This window comes from Meles meles, chromosome 16 (genome assembly GCF_922984935.1).
Source record: "Meles meles chromosome 16, mMelMel3.1 paternal haplotype, whole genome shotgun sequence".
NCBI lineage: Eukaryota > Metazoa > Chordata > Mammalia > Carnivora > Mustelidae > Meles > Meles meles.
The window spans coordinates 43,173,102-43,193,108 of record NC_060081.1 but is presented as its reverse complement, the minus strand read 5'-3'; the positions used below and the strand labels follow the sequence as shown (position 1 = coordinate 43,193,108).

Sequence of the window (20,007 nt, the reverse complement as noted above, 5' to 3'; positions counted from 1 at the left end):
AGAGAGGGACAGAAAAAGCACAAGCAGGGGGAGAGGCAGAGGGAGAAGGAGAAGTAGACTCTCTGCTGAGCTGGGAGTGGACATGGGGCTTGATCCCGGGACCTGGAGATCATGACCTGAACCGAAGGCAGCTGCTTAATCATCTGAGCCACCCAAGCACCCCTCTGCAGTGTTTCTCATATTCTTTATATCCTGGTATTTACTTTGATTCTGTATCATAACATTTAGTATAATAATTACATAAAAACTTTTGATCATATAACATTTTGAGCAAACAATTAATTCTGGTTTAAAGAAAGGAAACACCAGAAGACTTGTTTTTTCTTTTACTACTTTGTGTTTTCTTACCATTAACAGGAAAGGTTGATGGCTGTCTATTTTACCAATGGATCAACTTTTGATTTTCTATAAAATAAATATATTTTATTTTATAAATATTTATTTTATAAATAAAATAAATATATTTTATTTTATAAATATTTATTTTATAAATAAAGTAAATATAAACTCTTTTGGGTTTCTAGTTCTGAAATATAGATTATAAGTTCAAGATTTAATTGAGACATTTTGTTGCATATAGTATTATCCTTTTTTCCTCCCTACTGCTGGGCAATACATTTTTACTTTCTAAATTCTTCTTGTCCATTACTAAGGGTGAGAACTAGATAATTATTGGTTTTACAAAAATCACAATACATAAAGAAGAGAACATTGTATTTTTTCACATGTGCATCAAATACCAGGGTTCTGGCTCAGAAATCAGGAAGAGCACAGAAAGATACAACTGGAGTCCTTCCTAGCTTCACTGGTACAGCCAAAATCCTGACATTCAGGCATATTTACAAGACCCATGTTTCAGAAAGCCCTTATGTGCTTTGAGTGGGCTGAAAAGAATGTGAAATAATTTTACATGACAACTTTTTCAGAAGGCTGGATGAGGAACATGGCATCGTCCTTGAAAGAGAAAATCATCTTTGCTTGTATAATAACCATTGCATTCTGTCCTTTGCATTAGGCATATAATAACATTGCAAGATTCACTTTGGACCTTTTTAGACTGTTGTCAACACATGCTGGTTGGCAGGCGAGATATGTCTCACTACTGTAGAATTGTAATACCTGCAAGATGCATCATCCTGCCTTGGGAATGAGGCTAGTTCTTGACCCCTTTAGATTCCCTTCCAAACCAGAGCCTCTGCAAGAGCACCCTGATATTAGAAAAAATGATGAAGCAATGGTAATTACATCACCTCCACTTAATGAGCATCTACCATGTCTGAAACGCCTTACATTCTTGATCCAAGCTAATCTTGAAAGATGTCCTTAAAGATAAGAATTGTTATTTCCATTTTACAAATAAGGAAATGGGCTCAAAAGAGCTAACCAGCTTGCCCAGCTTCACGAGTAGTATGAGTGAAGGTGAATGAGAAATTTGCCCATCATTTATGAATCTGGAACTTGTGCCTTTTTCACAAAACCTGTCTGAAGTCAGAAGGATAACAAATGGACACTGGAATGGCTGAGAGAAGTTAGGATTTCACCTAGATGGCACATTGTGCTGACTGCAGTAGAGTAGAGAAACACTGGCAAATCATTTGCTATAAGGACAAAGAATTTTGCTAGATATCTTAAAAAAATTTTAATTGAAGCATAATTAATATACAGTGTTATGTTTGTTTCAAATGTATGACATATTGATTCAACAATTCTTTACATTACTCAGTGCTCACAATGATAAGTATAGTCACCGTCTGTCACCATACAACGTTATTATAGCATTATTGACTATATTCCCTACGCTGTACTTTTCATCTCTGTGACTTACTCATTTTGTAAGTGGAACTTTGTACTTCTTTGACTCCTTTATTTATTTCATTCCTCCCCTACCTACTTCCCCTCTGGCAATCCCCAGTTTGTTTTCTGTATTTAAGAGTCTGTTTTTTGGCTGGTTGTTCAGTTCATTTTGCTTGTTTTGTATTTTAGATTGCACATACAAGTGGAATTATATGGTATTTGTCTTTCTTTGTCTGACATATTTCACTTAGCATAATATCCTGTTGTCGAAGATGGCAAGAGCTCCTTCCTTTTTATGACTGAGTAATATTCCATTGCAACTAGATATCTCAATTATGATATGAAACTCTGATGCCATTTTGTTAAAGGCACTTCTTCTTTATATTTCTATCCACAAGGGTGAGTAGTACCTGGCATATGATAGGTGCCCAGGAGTCTTAATTGAATTAAAAAAATAATGAATAAACAAGGTAACTGAAGAGTTTACCGCTCTTAGTGACCAGAATTAACTGGTTGAAGAGTTAGGAGGGAATTACCAATTAAGATGTCAAGAACAGTTTACTTACTTATTTTTAACCGCAGTATGGATCAAGGGAGAGGGGAGGGTAGTTTTACAAAGAATTAGAAATAATTTTAAAAAGAGTGCTCAGTCTTGACCTAATGATTTACACATTTAAGCATTACCTTGATAAAGAAGTAGGCATAGAAAACTAGTGATCATCCTCTTTCTTTTTCACTCTTTGCAATTGATTTTATTTTTTGCTTTCTCCTTAGTTGGAAATGCCTAGTCCCCATAGATATTATGCCTGCTGATTTTATATTACTCGAGCTTCACTTTTTTTCCTTTAATTGTCAAGCGTTCTTACCTAATATCACTCATAGTGAAATAATTTCCATGCTCCTAAATTAGTTTATTAAAAAAATTTTTCCCTCAAGCCATCTTCCCTAGTATAATTAACTTAATATATCCATCCTCTGAATTTCGTTTTCTCCTACAGCCATTGGGCCTGGTCATCAAATCCTCCAGGGCACTTTTATCTCTTCATTCAAAAACACTCCCATTTACATTCTCCCTGTGTTATTAGGTAGCATGTACTCCAGATGAATTTGGAAGTACCATTTTCTTCAGCCCTCTGGTAATAAACTGGTTTTATTTTTCATCGGTTCCAATATTCATTTTCAGCAGAAACTATCAAAATTGTTATTATATTATTTACTATAAGAAGATACATCTTCCTAAATGTCCTTAAAAACAAAAACAAAACAGAAAAAAAAACCACGTAGATTCCTTTCTACAGGGCTCACATTTTCAAATAGGCCATGAACACAGTCCAGGAGCTATGGTTTCCCATGTCTGCCAAGAGTTCAGCTTTCTGTTCTTCCCATTGAGAGTTAGGAGCCAAATGTGCACCAGTAATGATTGATGAAGCAATGGTGTCCGAAACTGTACTCACTTTCATTTCTGGTTTCACAAAACTTACAACACAGTAAGTCCCCAAATTATAACTTCTCCCTGATATTTATGATGTATATAAATTCTTTATTACCTATCAAAGAAATACGGTAGCACAAAAGTGATCAGCATTTTCTCTAAACAGATCATATTTCTGAATTAATTTCTGAAAACATTCTTAGCAGGAGAGGTTACAAGGAGCTGGGGGCATTCTGTGTCCCTTGACCTTTGATTCCTGTGCAGCAGAGCGAACTGTCCTCCCCTTCCCTCATTTATCTTCCGTGGTTCTGAGTCATTACAGAACATTTTCAAACATCTTCTGTTTCCATACTGTGTTTCATTTGCAAATTTAAGGACATACAATATTTTCAAATAATTTTTTTTAAAGAAAAAGACTCCGTACCTGTGACACAGTTGAGTCTTAACACTGTATGCTTTACATCTCTACCATTTGACTTTTGAGTCTTCTTTATATTTTTGGTCCCTGAGATTTCATGAGATATTCTGGATACTAATTACTAGAGTGTTGTGCCGATGGCAGAGGGAGAAAATGTTTTCTTAGTGGCCCTTTAAAAATTGTGGCTGTGGCGGGAGGATTACTCTTACTCCATCCTGACAGGGATGGTGGATTTAATAGGTTCCCTGGAGCTTTTCATTACATTATAACTCTTTCTGTGATGGTCAGTTTGGGTCCACATTATGTGACCTGATTTTCAACTCGTCTGAACTGCCGTCAGACTGCTCAGGAATTGGGGGCTACTGGATAGCTCCATTGTTTTCCCAACTGGAAAACAGCAGTCCTGCATGAAAACTCCTGACATAGTCCAGAATTATGCTCTTTAGAGCCAAACTGAGTCAGACGATACCTGGAAGCATCTTTGCCTGCTTAAAGTAATGTGGCTGGAATGCCTTATCATAATGTAAATCTGTGTTGCTTTGCTCTACAATAACAGTGTGTCTATCTCTCACCATCTCCGGTTCCCAGAGGTTAAAACTGTTATCACGTCAACAGTGCTCCTTTCTCAGTTCACTTGCATTGCTCATCAGCATTCCTGCAGAAAGGACAATGTCTCCTAAATGCTCTCCCCAGACCCAGTGCATGGTATTTAAATTAAGAAAGCTCAGACATGTCTGAAAGTAGCTGAGGTATTGCATCCAGCCCTGCCAATCCACTGATTAAAATTCTTGCCAAGTGTTACATTACGCACAGCTTCCTTATTTTGGCTGTAAATTCATTGCGTATTTTTTCAGGATGAGAAAATTTGTACTTTTTATTACATAAGCCCACATAATAAGCACAGCTTTCTTCAAAACTGAGGTTTTGGTTGTATGTCCTATGTTAAAATTTAGGGCTTCCTTATGGAGGAAAGCACATGTGACCTGTTTTAACTTCTCCCACAAACATTTTAGATGGGGCAGAATGGTTCCAGTGGGGAAAAAGAAAATAGACATTTCAATGAGCTGCAGGGTTATCCAAGCCATGGCTTTCTCCTCCCTGACATCTCTTTTCTATGCATTTGAAGAGTGAACAAAACTTTCTTTTTTTTTTTTAAGATTTATTTTTTAATTTTATTTATTTGACACACGAAGATCACAAGTAGGCAGAGAGAGAGAGGGAAGCAGGCTCCCCGCTGAGCAGAGAGCTTGATCCCAGGACCCTGAGATCATGACCTGAGCCCAACGCAGAGACTTAACCCACTGAGCCACCCAGGCGTCCCTGAACAAAACTTTCTTTATGAGCACAGAGAAACCCATCTACCCCCTCCTACAACCACCAGCCCTTGTCCAGCCATGCATTTTTTATTTTTAATGAGTGGACATGTGAATCAAAAGTTCTCATCAAATAGAACTTTCTCTAGCGGAAAACTTTGTGAAGACTTCTTCACATTCACTTGCCACTCTGGTGAGAAACCTCCACTGCTTTGGAGAGAGAATGCTAAGGTTTAGAAGGAGTTTGTCTAGAAGAGGCTATAAAACAAGACTTTGGACCCAGCCACTAGGCCTGCATTGGAAAAGGGAAACAAATGGAAAGTTTTGCTCCATTTGCTTCCAGAAATGTATTTTCCTTTGGCAGCAGCCTTGTAGGAGGAGGGCACATTTGAGGGTCTGGAGGTGGGGAGCTTAACTGACATTAAAATAAGACAGACCTGGAATTTGGGGATTAAATGCCCACCTGCAGATCAGATTAGCACTAAGACTGTCCTTTAGGTTCCACTTGGCAAATTGCTACTTTAATTCCCAAAAGAAATAATTCTGAGTATCTTTTTTTTTTTTTAAATGGAAACATATTCTGGAAAAAAAAATAATCTCAACCTATTTATTTAGAAATATTTTAAATGTGTACATGGGAATGAAATTTTACTTCCAGAAATTACATGTGACACTGTTCTGTTCTCATATCATTTTAGGTTAAATATTATATTGTAATGCTAAACTTTAATTTGATATGTGGTGCTTTTTTCTTTTTTTTTCCCCCTTGAGAATTTTTACTAGCATATTCCCATGTGAGTTTAGTATTGTCAAGGCAAACTCTTCATCCATGCAGGCTCATATATTGAATTCTTACTGGAAAGAAAAAAAGGGGATTTCATCCAAATTGTAAACTATTATAGACCTCATTGATTGGATTTTTCCTATTAAAAAAAAAAGAGCCAAGCCTTTTCTAAAAATTAGTCTTTAATAAGTGTTTACCTGCTTCTTTAATCCAAAAAAAATAAATAAAAAAGAAAGAATAATTTTGTTGCTTGACAGAATGATCACAATTTTTTCCCTTAAGTTTTTTCTTCACATAAGATTATCCCTCAGACCTCCTGTTGAAAATAAATAATGGGAGAAGAGAAAGTTGATATTTGGATTGGGGCAATAAATGCCATCTTCATGTGTGGACTTTGGGGAAAAGGGCTGCTTGTTATTTATCTCTTCTCCAGATCTACTGATATACTGAGGCATTAGTCCTAATTATGCTCAAGCAGAGTGAGTGGCAAATAGTTCAATTTATCAGAACAAAGATTCTCTTTTGTATATGTCAAGATTTTACATTTTTGCTAAAATACATATATGGACAGGTTTTTATCATTTCCCTTCAGATAGCAAATTGAAAGTTCAGAGAGATTTCCTTTCTTTTCTTTTCTTTCTGGTCCTAAAGATTTTTATCCTTTATCATCTCACCTGAAACCATTAGTGTTTCCTGAGGCAGATGGGAGTATTAACTACAAAATGACATATTTACTTCTTTGTAGAAGAAAATGAGGAGAAAAGATTCTATAACACGATTGAAGTTTAAAAGCTGAATTCCTTGAGGAAAGATTACCTTTCTCCATAGGTCTCATTTTTTGATAAAACAAATGAGGTTGTCTTAGAAGCATCTGTTAACATTGACCTACATCATCCCTAGTGTTGAACTTGTGTCCCCAGCCACTGGGAAGTTTCCGATAAAAGAGGAAATATGTAAGTTGACTCATATTTTATTTCTTGGAAAAGGAGAGGGCTCTGACATTGCATTTCTGTTTGACCTACTCTCTATTAAGAAGACCTACCCAGAAATAAGGGCACAATCTATGCCTTTAACCCAGACAAAACCACACCTAGAAGCAGATCTATTAGGCTGCCCAAGAACACAGATATTATTTCTTCCTTACTTAAAGTAAAAATTTCCATGAATACTTAGACTCTATTAACATCAGATTTGAAGATTATTTTGAGGAGTTATTCTTTCAAGGGATATAGTGTTAAGACCTGCTCTTTCATATTTTCTTGAGAAGGGTCTCTGCTTGGGTTGGAGGAATGTGGTTGCCCTTGAATAAGAACTGAGTTAGATACTTTTTCCTTCCCAAGTAAACTTGCCAAATTGAAGAAGAAGGAGGAGGAGGGGGAGGCGGAGGAGGAGGGGGAGGCGGAGGAGGAGGGGGAGGCGGAGGAGGAGGGGGAGGGAGAGGAGGAAGAAGAAGAAGAAGAAGGAGAAGGAGAAGGAGAAGAAGAAGAAGAAGAAGAAGAAGAAGAAGAAGAAGAAGAAGAAGAAGAAGAAGAAGGGAAGGAGAATGGTGAGGGAGAGAAGGGGAGAAGGGGAGGAGGAAGAAGAAGGGGGAGAGGAGGAGGAGTAGTGGGGTTTATTACAGAGCTCTTGAGGCACCAGCTAATATATCCTTTGCCTGAAAATCCCTGTCATCTCTGATGACAAATTTACCCTTCATTAGATTGTCTCTGTGGACTTCCAGAGAAATACAATCCTTATTTTCTTCTCTGAATTCTTTAGTAGCACCTACCCTGAGTAAATCCAGCATTATTGATGATGGAAATATTCCTTCTTGCTGAGAGCTGATGAAATAGAAACCATCTTAAGGTCACAAGGCTGTTGACTGCCACATTCTAGGTTCTTCTAGCTGCCAGTCCTTCTTTAGTAGTATGGTCAGCACTGCCCTGGCCCCCTTCATTGATCTGTTGGGAGTTTTTCCTCCTGTTCCTTTTCCAGTGTTTTGCCAGCATAGGATTTCTTAGTAATTAATACTTTTGTAATAGTCAAAGAAACATTACTCCTCTGGGATTTCAAAGCACATGTCTCAGCTAAATTAAAATGTATACCTAAAACATTTAAAGATGGCATTATGTTCTAAGTTACAGAAGTCCCATTCCCACCCCAGATAGTGGCTTACAGAAGACATATGCTCATTAACAAAAAAATGTTTTATCTTACTGAATGAGAAGTAGTCCTAATTTGACATCTCTACAGATGCCATCAGAGATTCAGGCACCTATCAGCTCTTCTTTCTATCATACCAGAGTGTAGCCTTCATGTTCATTCTCATTAGATAGTTACTGAAGTCAGGCCACCAAGTTTAAGTCTCAAAGGTGGAGCAGTATGAAAGACTACTAGTAGAACAGTAAGAAAGCCTAATAGTAGTAGTGGTAGATAATTAGATAGATAGATAGATAGATAGATAGATAGATAGATAGATAGATAGATATGTCTGCTGTATGAATAAACCCTCTGTAATGAGGTTTCTTGGAAATGCACTTAATGGCATCTCTTTCTATCTAAATTGGTCACTCATATCTTTCTCATTTTTGAAAGAGCTTCTGGTAAATACAGGTTTTTAGTTGGGCATATAGCCAACCCCAGTCAATATAGAGATTTTGTTAGTAGGGAAAATGAGAATTGATAGTGGGTAGACAACTAGTGATTGATGTCATAATGACATTTTCTTTCGTCAAGGATTTTTTTTTTCTTTATTTTTTTTAAAGAGAGAGCTTGGAAATGTGGAAGGAAATGCATGGGATTAGGTCTCAAGTGATGTGTTTACCATGAAGTTACCGTAGACTAAATATATCTTTATTATAACCTGAGTAGGATTTTAACCAACTTGACTTTCTCAGCCTCAAATCTAATGATGAGATAGAGCTCATAGATTTGTATTTTTCCCAAGCAAAATTTTGGTAGATCTGTTTGTTTCTGAGGATAAATATTCTTTTATCCTCCCTTGAGAGTTCAAGTTTAACAAGAGAGACCAAAAAAAAAAATCATTGTTTCTGCACAATTGTATCTGCACAATTAGATAGGTCTTAGATTCTAGTAGATAGGCGTATCTCCTAATTTTTAAAGATCAGTCCTTTAGCTTTTATATTAGAGATGAAGAAAGCTGAGTGTGTGACCTATAGCTGAAAATTGCTCCAGATTCCTGAGGTAAGAGATGTGTCAATGTTTATTCTCTTATGTTTGTCATCTTTTACTGGGATCACAGCCCAGGTCTCATAGTCAAATTGACCAGCAAGATCAGGAGGCCCATAACAGAAGTTAATTTTTAAGTCATCCCAAGGCTGTTTCACATAGCTTAATTCCTTGTATCTGTGAAGCTTCAAGATGTGGATCTCCTTGTCACTGTATTGCTTTTTCTAACAGATATTTCTTCTTTTCCCTAAAGGGAACACTGATGCTATTTAGTACCTGACACATAAATCTTCCATGTAGGCTGCAGATGACCTCTAATGGAATCAACTTTTCACCTGATTACTTCAGCTATATTGCTTTTTCTTTCCTAAGAGTTTAGGACAGCTATTTAACCTTTTCCTTTATATCATCACTTGAGAATGGATTATTACTTTATATTTTTTCTGATGATGGTGGCCTTTCTGTGTAACAGATCACCCCCGAAGTTTTATCGCTTAAAACACCTACTTATATAACACATAATTTTATGGGTTCACCAACAAGCTGGACAGTTCTTCTCATGGACAGGTCCCACATATGTGTTTGTGGCCCATTGCTAGGAAAGTTGAGTGCTGACTACCTGTCTAGGATGGCCTCAGCTGGGATAGCTTGTCTGTTCAGCAGGCTGGCCTTGGCTCATTTACAAGGTTGTGAGCAGAAGTGTGAAAGGCCTCTTGAGTCTCAGGCCTAGAACTAGCACGGGGTTGCTTCTGTCTCATTCTATTGGCTAAAGCAAGTTATAAGATCAGCCTAGATTCAGGGCGTGGGGAAACAGATTCCATTTCTTGGAATGAAGAAGTGATGGAAAGAGCTGTAGAGTCAGGTTTCCAAGAACATGGATGCAAAGATGGGAATAATTGTTGCAATTTTCTATGCAGCAATTGCACTGATAGAAGTATCTACCACAGTAACGTTCTTTGAGCACAGATACAGGGACTGCCCAAACTAAGCATTGCACAAATATTATCTCATTGAATTAGAATGAGAAACTTAGAGGTAGATACTAATATTATACTCATTATGTAGATGTAGAAACTCTAAGTGATAGAGTCTGGAAGTTTGATTCTAAAGCTCTGTTGATCACTTGGTCTGTTGACTTTAATTTAATTTAATTAATTAATTAATTTTTTTTTTTTATTAGAGAGAGTGAGCACAGGCAGACAGAGTGGCAGGCAGAGGCAGAGGAAGAAGCAGGCTCCCTGCTGAGCAAGGAGCCTGATGTGGGACTTGATCCCAGGATGCTGGGATCATGACCTGAGCTGAAGGCAGCCACTTAACCAGCTGAGCCACCCAGGCGTCCCGACTTTAATTTTTTAAAATTGTATACATTTCTCAACAAAAATTTTTTGAGCATGCACACTTAAATTGTGTGTGTATACTTTTAAATTATATAGAGGTGCTTATTGTCAATCTGTGTGTTAAATATTAGTAAACTTGAGCTTAATTCTTATCTTTTTAGATAAAAAATATAAATATCAAGAGAAGTTTAAATATATTCTTACATCTCCTATATGGATGTCTTGTGATCTTACTTTGGAGACCATACACCAAAGACCTCTTTATGCCTGAGGTATTTCATGACTACTCTATATATCTTTGAGTGAAACAGCATTTAATTAAAATCCACTTGCTGCTGGAGTTCAGTTCTAGTTCCAGTTAATATTGCCTGCTCTAATAGCAAACAGATAAGGGCAGGGATTCTATCAATATTTGATTAGGACTCATGGGGGAATATAGCTCTAGTTAAATTTAAAGAGGATCTTCTGATTTGGTAGAGCCATGACTTGTGACTTGGTGCATCCAGTGAATTCTCAGATCACTTGCCACAGGCCTAACTACTCACCACTCCTTGGAGGTTTGTCAGAGGAAACAAGGTAGTATAGAGGAGTGATTTTCAAAGTGCTCTGTTGGTAATGGGCTTCCATGCTCTCTGTTGAGATTATGAAATGCATATTCTGGGGCTCCACTGCTAGGGATACTGATTTTCTAGATTTGAGATTGGGTCTAGGAATCCACATTTTTCCCCCCCAAGCTTCCCAGGTGATATTGGCCAGTCTTCAAGAGCAATGAAACTTGAATTCATATCTGCCGCTTAACATGTGGATGACATTAGACATTTACTCTTGCATCTTCAGCTATATAAAATGGGAAAAGTAATAAAGCCCAGATCACTTTGCAAGATTGTTTTGAGAGTGAAATATGTGGTCATTTTGTCAAAGGACTTTATAAAAAGTAATATATTGGGGCGCCTGGGTGGCTCAGTGGTTTGGGCCACTGCCTTCGGCTCGGGTCGTGATCTCGGGGTCCTGGGATCGAGTCCCGCATCGGGCTCTCTGCTCGGCGGGGAGCCTGCTTCCCTCTCACTCTCTCTGCTTGCCTCTCTGCCTACTTGTGATCTCTCTCTGTCAAATAAATAAAATCTTTAAAAAAAAATAAATAAATTAAAAAAAAAAAGTAATACATTAACATCTGACCTATTCCTCTAATTTTTTGGTCTGTTAAAAGATATACTCTCTGGGTGTCTGGGTGGCGCAGTGGGTTAAAGCCTCTGCCTTCGGCTCAGGTCGGGCCCCCACATCGGGCTCTCTGCTCAGTGGGGAGCCTGCTTCCTCCTCTCTCTCTGCCTGCCTCTCTGCCTACTTGTGATCTCTGTCAAATAAAAAAAAAAAAATCTTAAAAAAAAGAAAAAAAAAGATACAGTCTCCATAACTAAGATATTCTATATATTGCTGATTACTTTTTATTTCAGTGAAAACATGGTTCTGAGCCTGTCTGTCCTCTTCACTTGCCTCCCAAGTAAAGGGACCATGGTTATACTTCTTTGTATGAATGGCAGTAAAAGAGAGTAAGGATTAAGAATATAAAGTTCGAGCAAACCTGGATTCTGAGCCTAGCTTCTTTGTGATCTTGCACTAACTCCTAAACATCTTAGTTAAGTAGTCATCCTAATAGAGATTACCTGTCAAGAAATCTATGATGATTAAATGTAATAACATAACCAACATTTACTACATGCTTTCTACATACCAAGCATTATTCAAGATGTTTGTTATGTAATATAATAACTCAGTTGCTCACAAAAACCTTATGATTTTGAAGAGAGGTCCTATAAGGGCCCCTGTTTTGCAGATGAAAAAAAATCAAGGTATGGGGAGCTAAAATGGTGGCAATGGGTACAAACCTCTGCCTTTTGACTCTAGAACCATCCTCCTTCCCACTTTGCACCACTGTCTCTTAAACAGGGAAAGCTTGCAAGTCACTTAACATATCAGAAGGCACATGGTAAATCCTCAAAAGATGTGACATATTATTACCATCATTTGATTTCTTCACAGCTTCTTGTGGAATGCTTTGTGTGAGGTATTTGTTTAATAAATTTATGTTGATTTGATTTGGAAAGAACTCTTGTATTCTCTTGGGCTTCTTCTAAAAGATATATTCAATGAGAGAGTCTCTTATTTTTCAGGCTAATGTGATTCATGTGGCTGCTTTTAGATTAAGTTACTGTCTTTTATTTACAAAAGAAGATTAAATGAATATGTACAGATCTAAGAACTTCAAGATCCCCCTTGTTAAAAACTGTTTAAAAATTTGTCTTTGTAAGACAAAGAGGAGAACTCATAGGGCCAATTTATAAAATAACTGGATTTTGCTATATAATATGCTTAATATTTTTCAAGACATATTTAGAAATCTTCCCTGGTTCTTTTTTTTTTTTTTTTTTTTTTTGCTAGGTCTTACAGTTAAAGGCAGGAATTACCGGTCCACTGTATCTGAAGGATTCCTGTTCAGTGCTTTGTGGCTTGCTTTTTCTTCCCTATTTTCAGGATCAACTTGTTCATCTGTATGTAAAATGGGGAGCTTTACCTGAGGAAGGCCAAAAAGGCAGGTTGGAATGTATGGGGTAAAATAAATCTTAGGTCTGAAAAATTGATGTGGTTTCATGTCCCAACTCTTTTGTCTTTATTTTAGCTATTTAAATTAGTGGGTTAAGACAATCCTGTAAAAACATACTCAAACTCTACACCCCAAGGTACTACTGGATAAAAGTAAAAAAAAAATCCCCCCTCAAGCACAACAGAAACCCATCTATCTACCCCATCCGGAGACAGTCAAATTCTCTAGGCTATGGTGGAAGGAAACCTACCCAAGATAGCATAATTAATAGGCTGAAGTCTTCTGGATTTAGATGTTGTTAGATAACTGGAGGAAATATGCCAAGAGTCAAAGGCCCTTGCCTTAGTTAACCATCTGCCTGCAAGCATTTTGGCCTTGGTGTCAGGATAGTAAAGGCAGATTTTTCAGTACAGCAGAAAATCTGGTTTTTGGAAGAAGTTGCAGCCAGACTCCTCTTAGCCCTAATGTAGAGCAGGTCTATGAGTGACCTCAGTGTTCATTCCATTCCTAGCTGATCATACCACAGACAGTTTTTTAGGCAGTCCTCAGCCTTTATCTTCTATTAGTCTGGTTTCAATCACAAAGTGAGAGGAACAACTATTTGAATGAATAGAACAGGCTGGCTTTGGTGTTCACGGAGTCCTCAGTGTCTAGCATGATTAAGAACTCCAAGGCATACTTAAGGAAATGAACTTGGTGAAGATAATATGTTCATTCTAGTGGTAAAATCTAAAAATTGTTTTGCATATAAGTTTAAAAAACAGTAATCAAGCTGAATGAAAATTATCGTTGGAGTATTTACAGTTGAAGTAAAAGTATCAGCCAAGGCAAACTACTATAACAAACATCCCCAAACCTCAGAGGTTTTGCATAATAAACTTTTGCCTATCCCTGGATTGACAGTCCAATATGGGAAGTGGGGGTGAGGTGGAGCTCTGTTTCCACACAGTCATTTAGGGATTCAGGCATTTTCTGTTTAGTTGCTGTACCATCTCATGGGGAATTAGAGTCTTCATGCAGGAATGCATGCAGACAACAGCAGATGATGTGGAAGGCCAGGTGCCCGAGTTTTAGGGATTAGACACAGAAGTAGTTACATCATTTTTACTGATACTCCTTTGAATAGAGCTCAAACTCATGACCTCACATAACCTCACTACAAGGGAGGCTGGGAGCAGATTTTCTGGTAAGCTGCATCAGAGCCAAGGGAAATGGGTAAATTTTCAGATTCAGTGAATTGTTAACACTTTTAATATGGAAGCTCGCCACGAGATTTGTGACCACATTGTGACTCTGTATTTAACTTTGCTTTTCCATTTCTGGTTCTTTGGATTTAACTAGCCTGATTGCTTCTTTAGTATTAGTTAAAAAAAAAAAAAAAAGACTACACTAGTTTTTGTCCCAAATTTACTTGCATTTAATTCAACTTACAAAAGTCAGTTCTTACAAAAAGTCAGTTGTTAAGATAACTAGGGATATGGGGGCTCCTGGGAGGCTCAGTCGGTTCAGCTCAAGTCGTAATCCCAGGGGCCTGGAATGGAGCCCCATTTTGGGCTCCCTGCTCATCAGGAAGCTTCTCCCTCTCTCTCTGCTGTTCCCCCTGCTTGTGTTCTCTCTTTTTCTCTCTCTCTCTCAAATAAATAAATGAAGTCTTTAAAAAAAAAACATAACTAGGGATATAAAAAGAGTAAGCCACCTCCTGTACCCTGAATGACTAAAGCAGTAGAGACTTTTTAGCATATAACCAGTCTGCTGTGTTTATATAATAGCTATAAAACAATTTATAAGTATGAAAATAAGGGTACATGCTAGAATGTGGGAACATAAAAAGACATTATTGTGGACTTAAATGTTGTGAATGGCTTTTTAGAGGAGGTAACATTGCAACTAGAAGTTGAACAATGAGCACGACCTTGCTAGGCAGGAAATAGGGGAGGGGTAGCTGGATATTCTGACACTTTGCAAAGGAAGTCGGTTGTGTTTACGGAATGGTAAGGATTTAGATGTGTCAGATTACATGATGCCAAGGGAGTGAGAGTGGGATGAATTGAGGTTGGGAGGTTAAGTTGGAACCACATTTGTGAAGTGTCTAAAAGACCATAATTTATAGTTAAGGGTTTTATAATATAAGATATGGGAAATAACAAACATTACTTTAGTATGGAAGTGATGAAATCAGATTTGCATTTTAGGAAAAATAAGTCTAGCAAAAGAATTGACAATAAGTTAGAGAATTTTAAGATCTCATACTGAGTTTTTACGTATAGAGACATTATTTATTTTTTGTCTTTCAAAGACAAAACAACCCACTCCCAAGTACAGATTGATACAGATAATACCATTTCCTTTTTTCTCCCATATACTTTTTCCAAAGGCCACATATAGCTCTAAAATAATATGATATCATGTTTTAGCCAATAGAAAATGCAGTGTATACTTCCAGCTTCTGATAATGACAGATTAGCTTGTATCAGAGTAGACTTCCTACCAATAGTAATTTAAAATTCTTGACAAAAATATAAAAGCAATGACCGAAAGTGTTTATAGGCACTAGAGAGCAACTAAAAGCAAGCTGAAACCAAACAAGATTCTACCTTGGAAAGAAGAAAACCACACTGGGTGAGATCCACATTTAAATGGCTTTGACCCCAGGGTCCCTCTATGCTCCACATGGGAAGTGGCTGATAGGGCTCAAAGGAAAAAACAATAGATTTCCTGGCTTTAGGAATCAAAGGACTGAATTCAAGGTTGTCAGAACTACTAGGAATTGAGATTAAGATTCCTGAAGGGAGAGAGTCACAGGGGAGGGAGCCCTGAAATCTGTAAATGAATACCTGTGATCTTTGGCAGAGCCTTAAACTGTACATGTACAGATAAAGAATCCGAGGAGCCCAGGAAGAAAATGAGAACTAGAAGGATGAAAGAACTGAGCAGAACATTCAGTTTCTCACTTCAGGGATATAGAGTTTAGAGTTCTAGTTCCCCTGAGTTAGAGGGAATTGAGAAACACCTGAGCTTTCCACTGAAACTCTGGAAGGTTCATTCTTTGGGAGTGAAGACCATCTCCTAGGAGTAAGGGAAAAAACTGGAATAAACCTGCCTTAACAAAGCCTAAACTTACACCTCCGTGTTACCTGGCAGTAATCTGCTTACCAGAGCAATCTTCAATGCTATATGGAAGAAGATGATATAATTTAAAATCTTTACAATATATTCACAGTGTTTATATGCCATCAGTAATTCTGGACATGCAAAGGAACAAGAAAATGTGACCCAGAGTCATGGGAAAAATCAGTCAATACAAACAAACTCATAGATGACATAGACACTGGAGTTATCAGACAGGATGTTAAAATCACTATGCAGAATCTGCGAAAGCATTTACATGAAAAGGTGGGTGAGGAGATGGGAAAAATCAGGGAGAAAAACTGTAAGAAAAACAACCAAGGGGAAATATCAAGATCTAAAAAATAAACCTCTGAAATTAAAAAGAAAAATTGGATGGAACTAATAGCGGATTTAACACAACTCAGTAATAAAAAGACAATAAAAATTAGCAAAAGACATGAGCAGACACTTCCAAAAAGAATATATATGAATGACCAAGAAGCACTTGGCAAGATATTTAACATCACTAATCATCAGGGAAATGCAAACTGAAATCACAATGAGAATACCCCTTTATATCCATTAGAATTGCCAAAATTAAAAAGGCTGACAACACCAAAGTATTGTCAAAACTTGAACTCTTGGGGCACCTGGGTGGCTCAGTGGCTTAAGCCTCTGCCTTGGGCTCAGGTCATGATCTCAGGGTCCTGGAATCAAGCTGCACATCGGGATCTCTGCTCAGTAGGAACCCTGCTTCCCCCTCTCTCTCTGCCTGCTGCTCTGCCTACTTGTGATCTCTGTCTGTCAAATACATAGGTAAAATCTTATTTTTTTTTAATATTTTATTTATTTATTTGACAGAGAGAGATCACAAGTAGATAGAGAGGCAGGCAGAGAGAGAGAGAGAGAGAGGGAAGCAGGCTCCCTGCTGAGCAGAGAGCCCGATGTGGGACTCGATCCCAGGACCTGAGCCGAAGGCAGCGGCTTAACCCACTGAGCCACCCAGGCGCCCCAATACATAAGTAAAATCTTAAAAAAAATCTTGAACTCTCAGACTTTGCTGGGTCTACATGTATACTGGTATAATCATTTAGGAAAACTGCATATTAGTTCATTATAAAGTAGAATATATACTGACCCAGCAATTTTATTAATAGTTATTTTCCAATGGGAATAAAAATATATAGTTACAAAAGGAATTATAAAGTATGCAGATTTATTCACAATAGCTAAAAACTGTAAATATTTATAGATGAATGGACAAGGAAATTATGGTGCTTTCAACTGTCGAGTAGTACTTGGGGATCAAGGGGAATGAAGTACTACTGCATGCAACAGTACAGATGAATCTCAAAAATAAGCTGAATAAAAGAAGCAAACCTCCACCTTCCATCTCTTATATGAAGTTTGACATTATATAATGGGCAAAATTTAGCGAGGTTCATCTAAATCAGAAAAGGCGTTCTCTTTGTGGGGCAAGAAGGGAAATTGGATAGAAAGGGCACAAGAGAACTTTTTGGGTTGTTGGAAACATTTTGCGTCTTTATTGGTATCGTGGTTACATGAGTATACATGAGTATATACCTTTATATACTCATCAAAACTGCACATTTGAAATCTCTGCCTGATGGTATGACCATTACAACTCATAATAGAATTGATGGGAACTGAAAGGCCATGTAATATGGTGCTTCAACATGCCACATGCAGGGATTGAGGTAAGATGACCTGGATTCTGGTCCTGAAGGCAGTGAATTATAGTGGGTCACAGTATGGTTGCTCTATCAGACAAACCTAAGGTTTTGAATCACATTGCCAATATTTTGTGAACATTGGTAGGTTACTAACATCTTCTAAGCTTCTCTAACATGAAAATGATAAAATTAGAGTCTGCTGGTAGAGTTGTCCTGAGTATGGTGGCTGGCATATAGATGCCTTCAATAAATTTAAGCTGAAGTCATTATTATTAAATAGCTTTTCAGCCACCTTTTCAGTGCTCTAATGCAGTCATGAATGCTGGTATAACATGAAGATTTTGAGAATTAGATATCTATAAGTTGCATTATCCTGCAATCTAAATAAGGCAGACAATATTTGACAGCATATCATTAAATACACTAGTAAATCCTATTTTAATCATCCATTTCAAACTAAGTAACTAATTCTCTTTGCCAAGAAAAAAAAATGTTCAATTTAAAATACTTCTCTCGTAAAATAAAATAAAATAAAACAAAATACTTCTCTTGAAGCTCTTATAAAAAAAATTCAAACATAAATTAGGACCTGATTTTTTTCCTAAGAGTCTCACCTTCTGTTTCCCATCTCAAGATCACTTTTTATATTTTAGTATATTTTTGGGGTGCACATATGTGTGTGTATGTATGCATGTGTATCTGTGTATAATTGTGTGTGTATAACTTTGTAAGCAAAATTGTGACTATATGATTTATATACTCTTCTAAACCTGACATTTCCCTTCAAAATCTTTTCATGTTTAGGACTAGTTGCATATAGAGTTAGCCCATTCTTTTTAGCAGCTGCATAATAGTATTGCATTGATGGATTTTGATTTATCTAACTTCCCCTCTGAGAAGTTCCAAGTTTCCCCTATTATAAACAACTCTGACATTCTTGGAGTTATAGCTTTTGCACTTGTGTTAATTATTCCATAGAATAATTTTTTTTTTAAAGTAGAATTGCTATGTGAAAAAGTTTGAACAAAATTCATTAAGGTTTTTTTGGAAGAGAAAAAGTGTATGTGTGAGTATGTGTCTGACTGAACAGTGAAAGAATGAGGATCGGAACGTTGAAGATTCTCTGGGTCAATTACATGTTGTTGTGGACAGTGGAGAGAGGGGGACATCTTCTGACCTCTAATATCCTGCTTTATTTTCACGTCCCAGCTAACTCTTACTCTCCCCCTTTTTGTCTCTTTACCCTTCATTTAGCAATCTTGCATTTCCTTTCAGTCCAAGGGGCCCATTCAACAACAACTAAGAACCCAAGTTTTCAATTTCTTATGTAAGTGCATATGATCTTTGAGCCTTCCATTGTGCACTCACACCCGCCCCATCCAGACATATGAAGTTTTAATTTCCAACAGCATCAGATTTGTGCTTTCAAAAGGCGAGTCTCACTGTGTAAGCCAGATGTGAAGGGGAAGAATGAGAGGCCAGAGGACTGAAGGGACTTCAGACTGGTGAAAGGCAGGAAGTTGTTCATGTAGGGGAGTGAGGGCAGGAACAGCTGAAGTTCTTGGCTTAGTCACTGTCAGATGAGTGAGGTGGTTTTATGGGAATTTACTAAGACCCAAGCTGCGTTTGTGTCCTGCAGTTGGGGGGAGGGGAAGCTCTGAGGTGCGGCTCTTTTTTAATGACTTTAATTCTACTCTCAGTTTTAGAGTGAGTACGGGTGTTTTAGAGTGCTATTCTCACTTTCTTCTTGACCTTTCCCTTCTATAACCTGTGATATGTTAGAGGCAATGCTTACCATCTTGGGAGACAGAACTGTTAGCATTTCTTTTGCACCGTGTGTTCAGTGACCTCAAGTTAATAGTTTGAAATTGGACATAGTGAGGATATTTACACAATTGAGAGTGGAAAAGGCAGCAAATCAGGGATTCCCCATCCCAAGACATACTGTTGTTTAATGTTTACCAGCACACTACATGACTTCTGTAACCCTTCTACCTCTGCTCAATACACACACACACACACAACAGTGTTTAAAGGATTGGACATCATGGGTTTTCTTCCTTGAGACTACGGTGATTTTCAAGACAAACAAATTGAGTTCTTTTTCTCGTCCCGTTTCTGGTTTTACATTTCCTTCCAAAAGGACAAAAATGAGCTAACTTCTTCTCTCTCTCTTCTAGTGGATGGCTGCATTCACAGAGCAGCTGGCCCCTGTTTACTGGCTGAATGTCGTAACCTGAATGGCTGTGAAACTGGACATGCAAAAATCACATGTGGCTATGACCTGCCTGCAAAATGTGAGTACAATTCTTGTGAACACTGTTTCCTTATCCACTGAGCACGCTTATATGGTTTTATCC

At 37.6% G+C, this 20,007-nt stretch overlaps 1 protein-coding gene across 1 annotated transcript in view; it reads left to right on the top strand.

Annotated features, from left to right (window-relative positions):
• The window catches only part of MACROD2 (mono-ADP ribosylhydrolase 2), a 2,072,211-nt gene that overhangs the window by 724,848 nt on the left and 1,327,356 nt on the right, over positions 1–20,007 (top strand). The window contains exon 5 of the mRNA XM_045980851.1: positions 19,828–19,944. Within this exon, the coding sequence (XP_045836807.1) occupies positions 19,828–19,944 (117 nt within the window). The remainder of the gene's footprint in view (positions 1–19,827; positions 19,945–20,007) is intronic.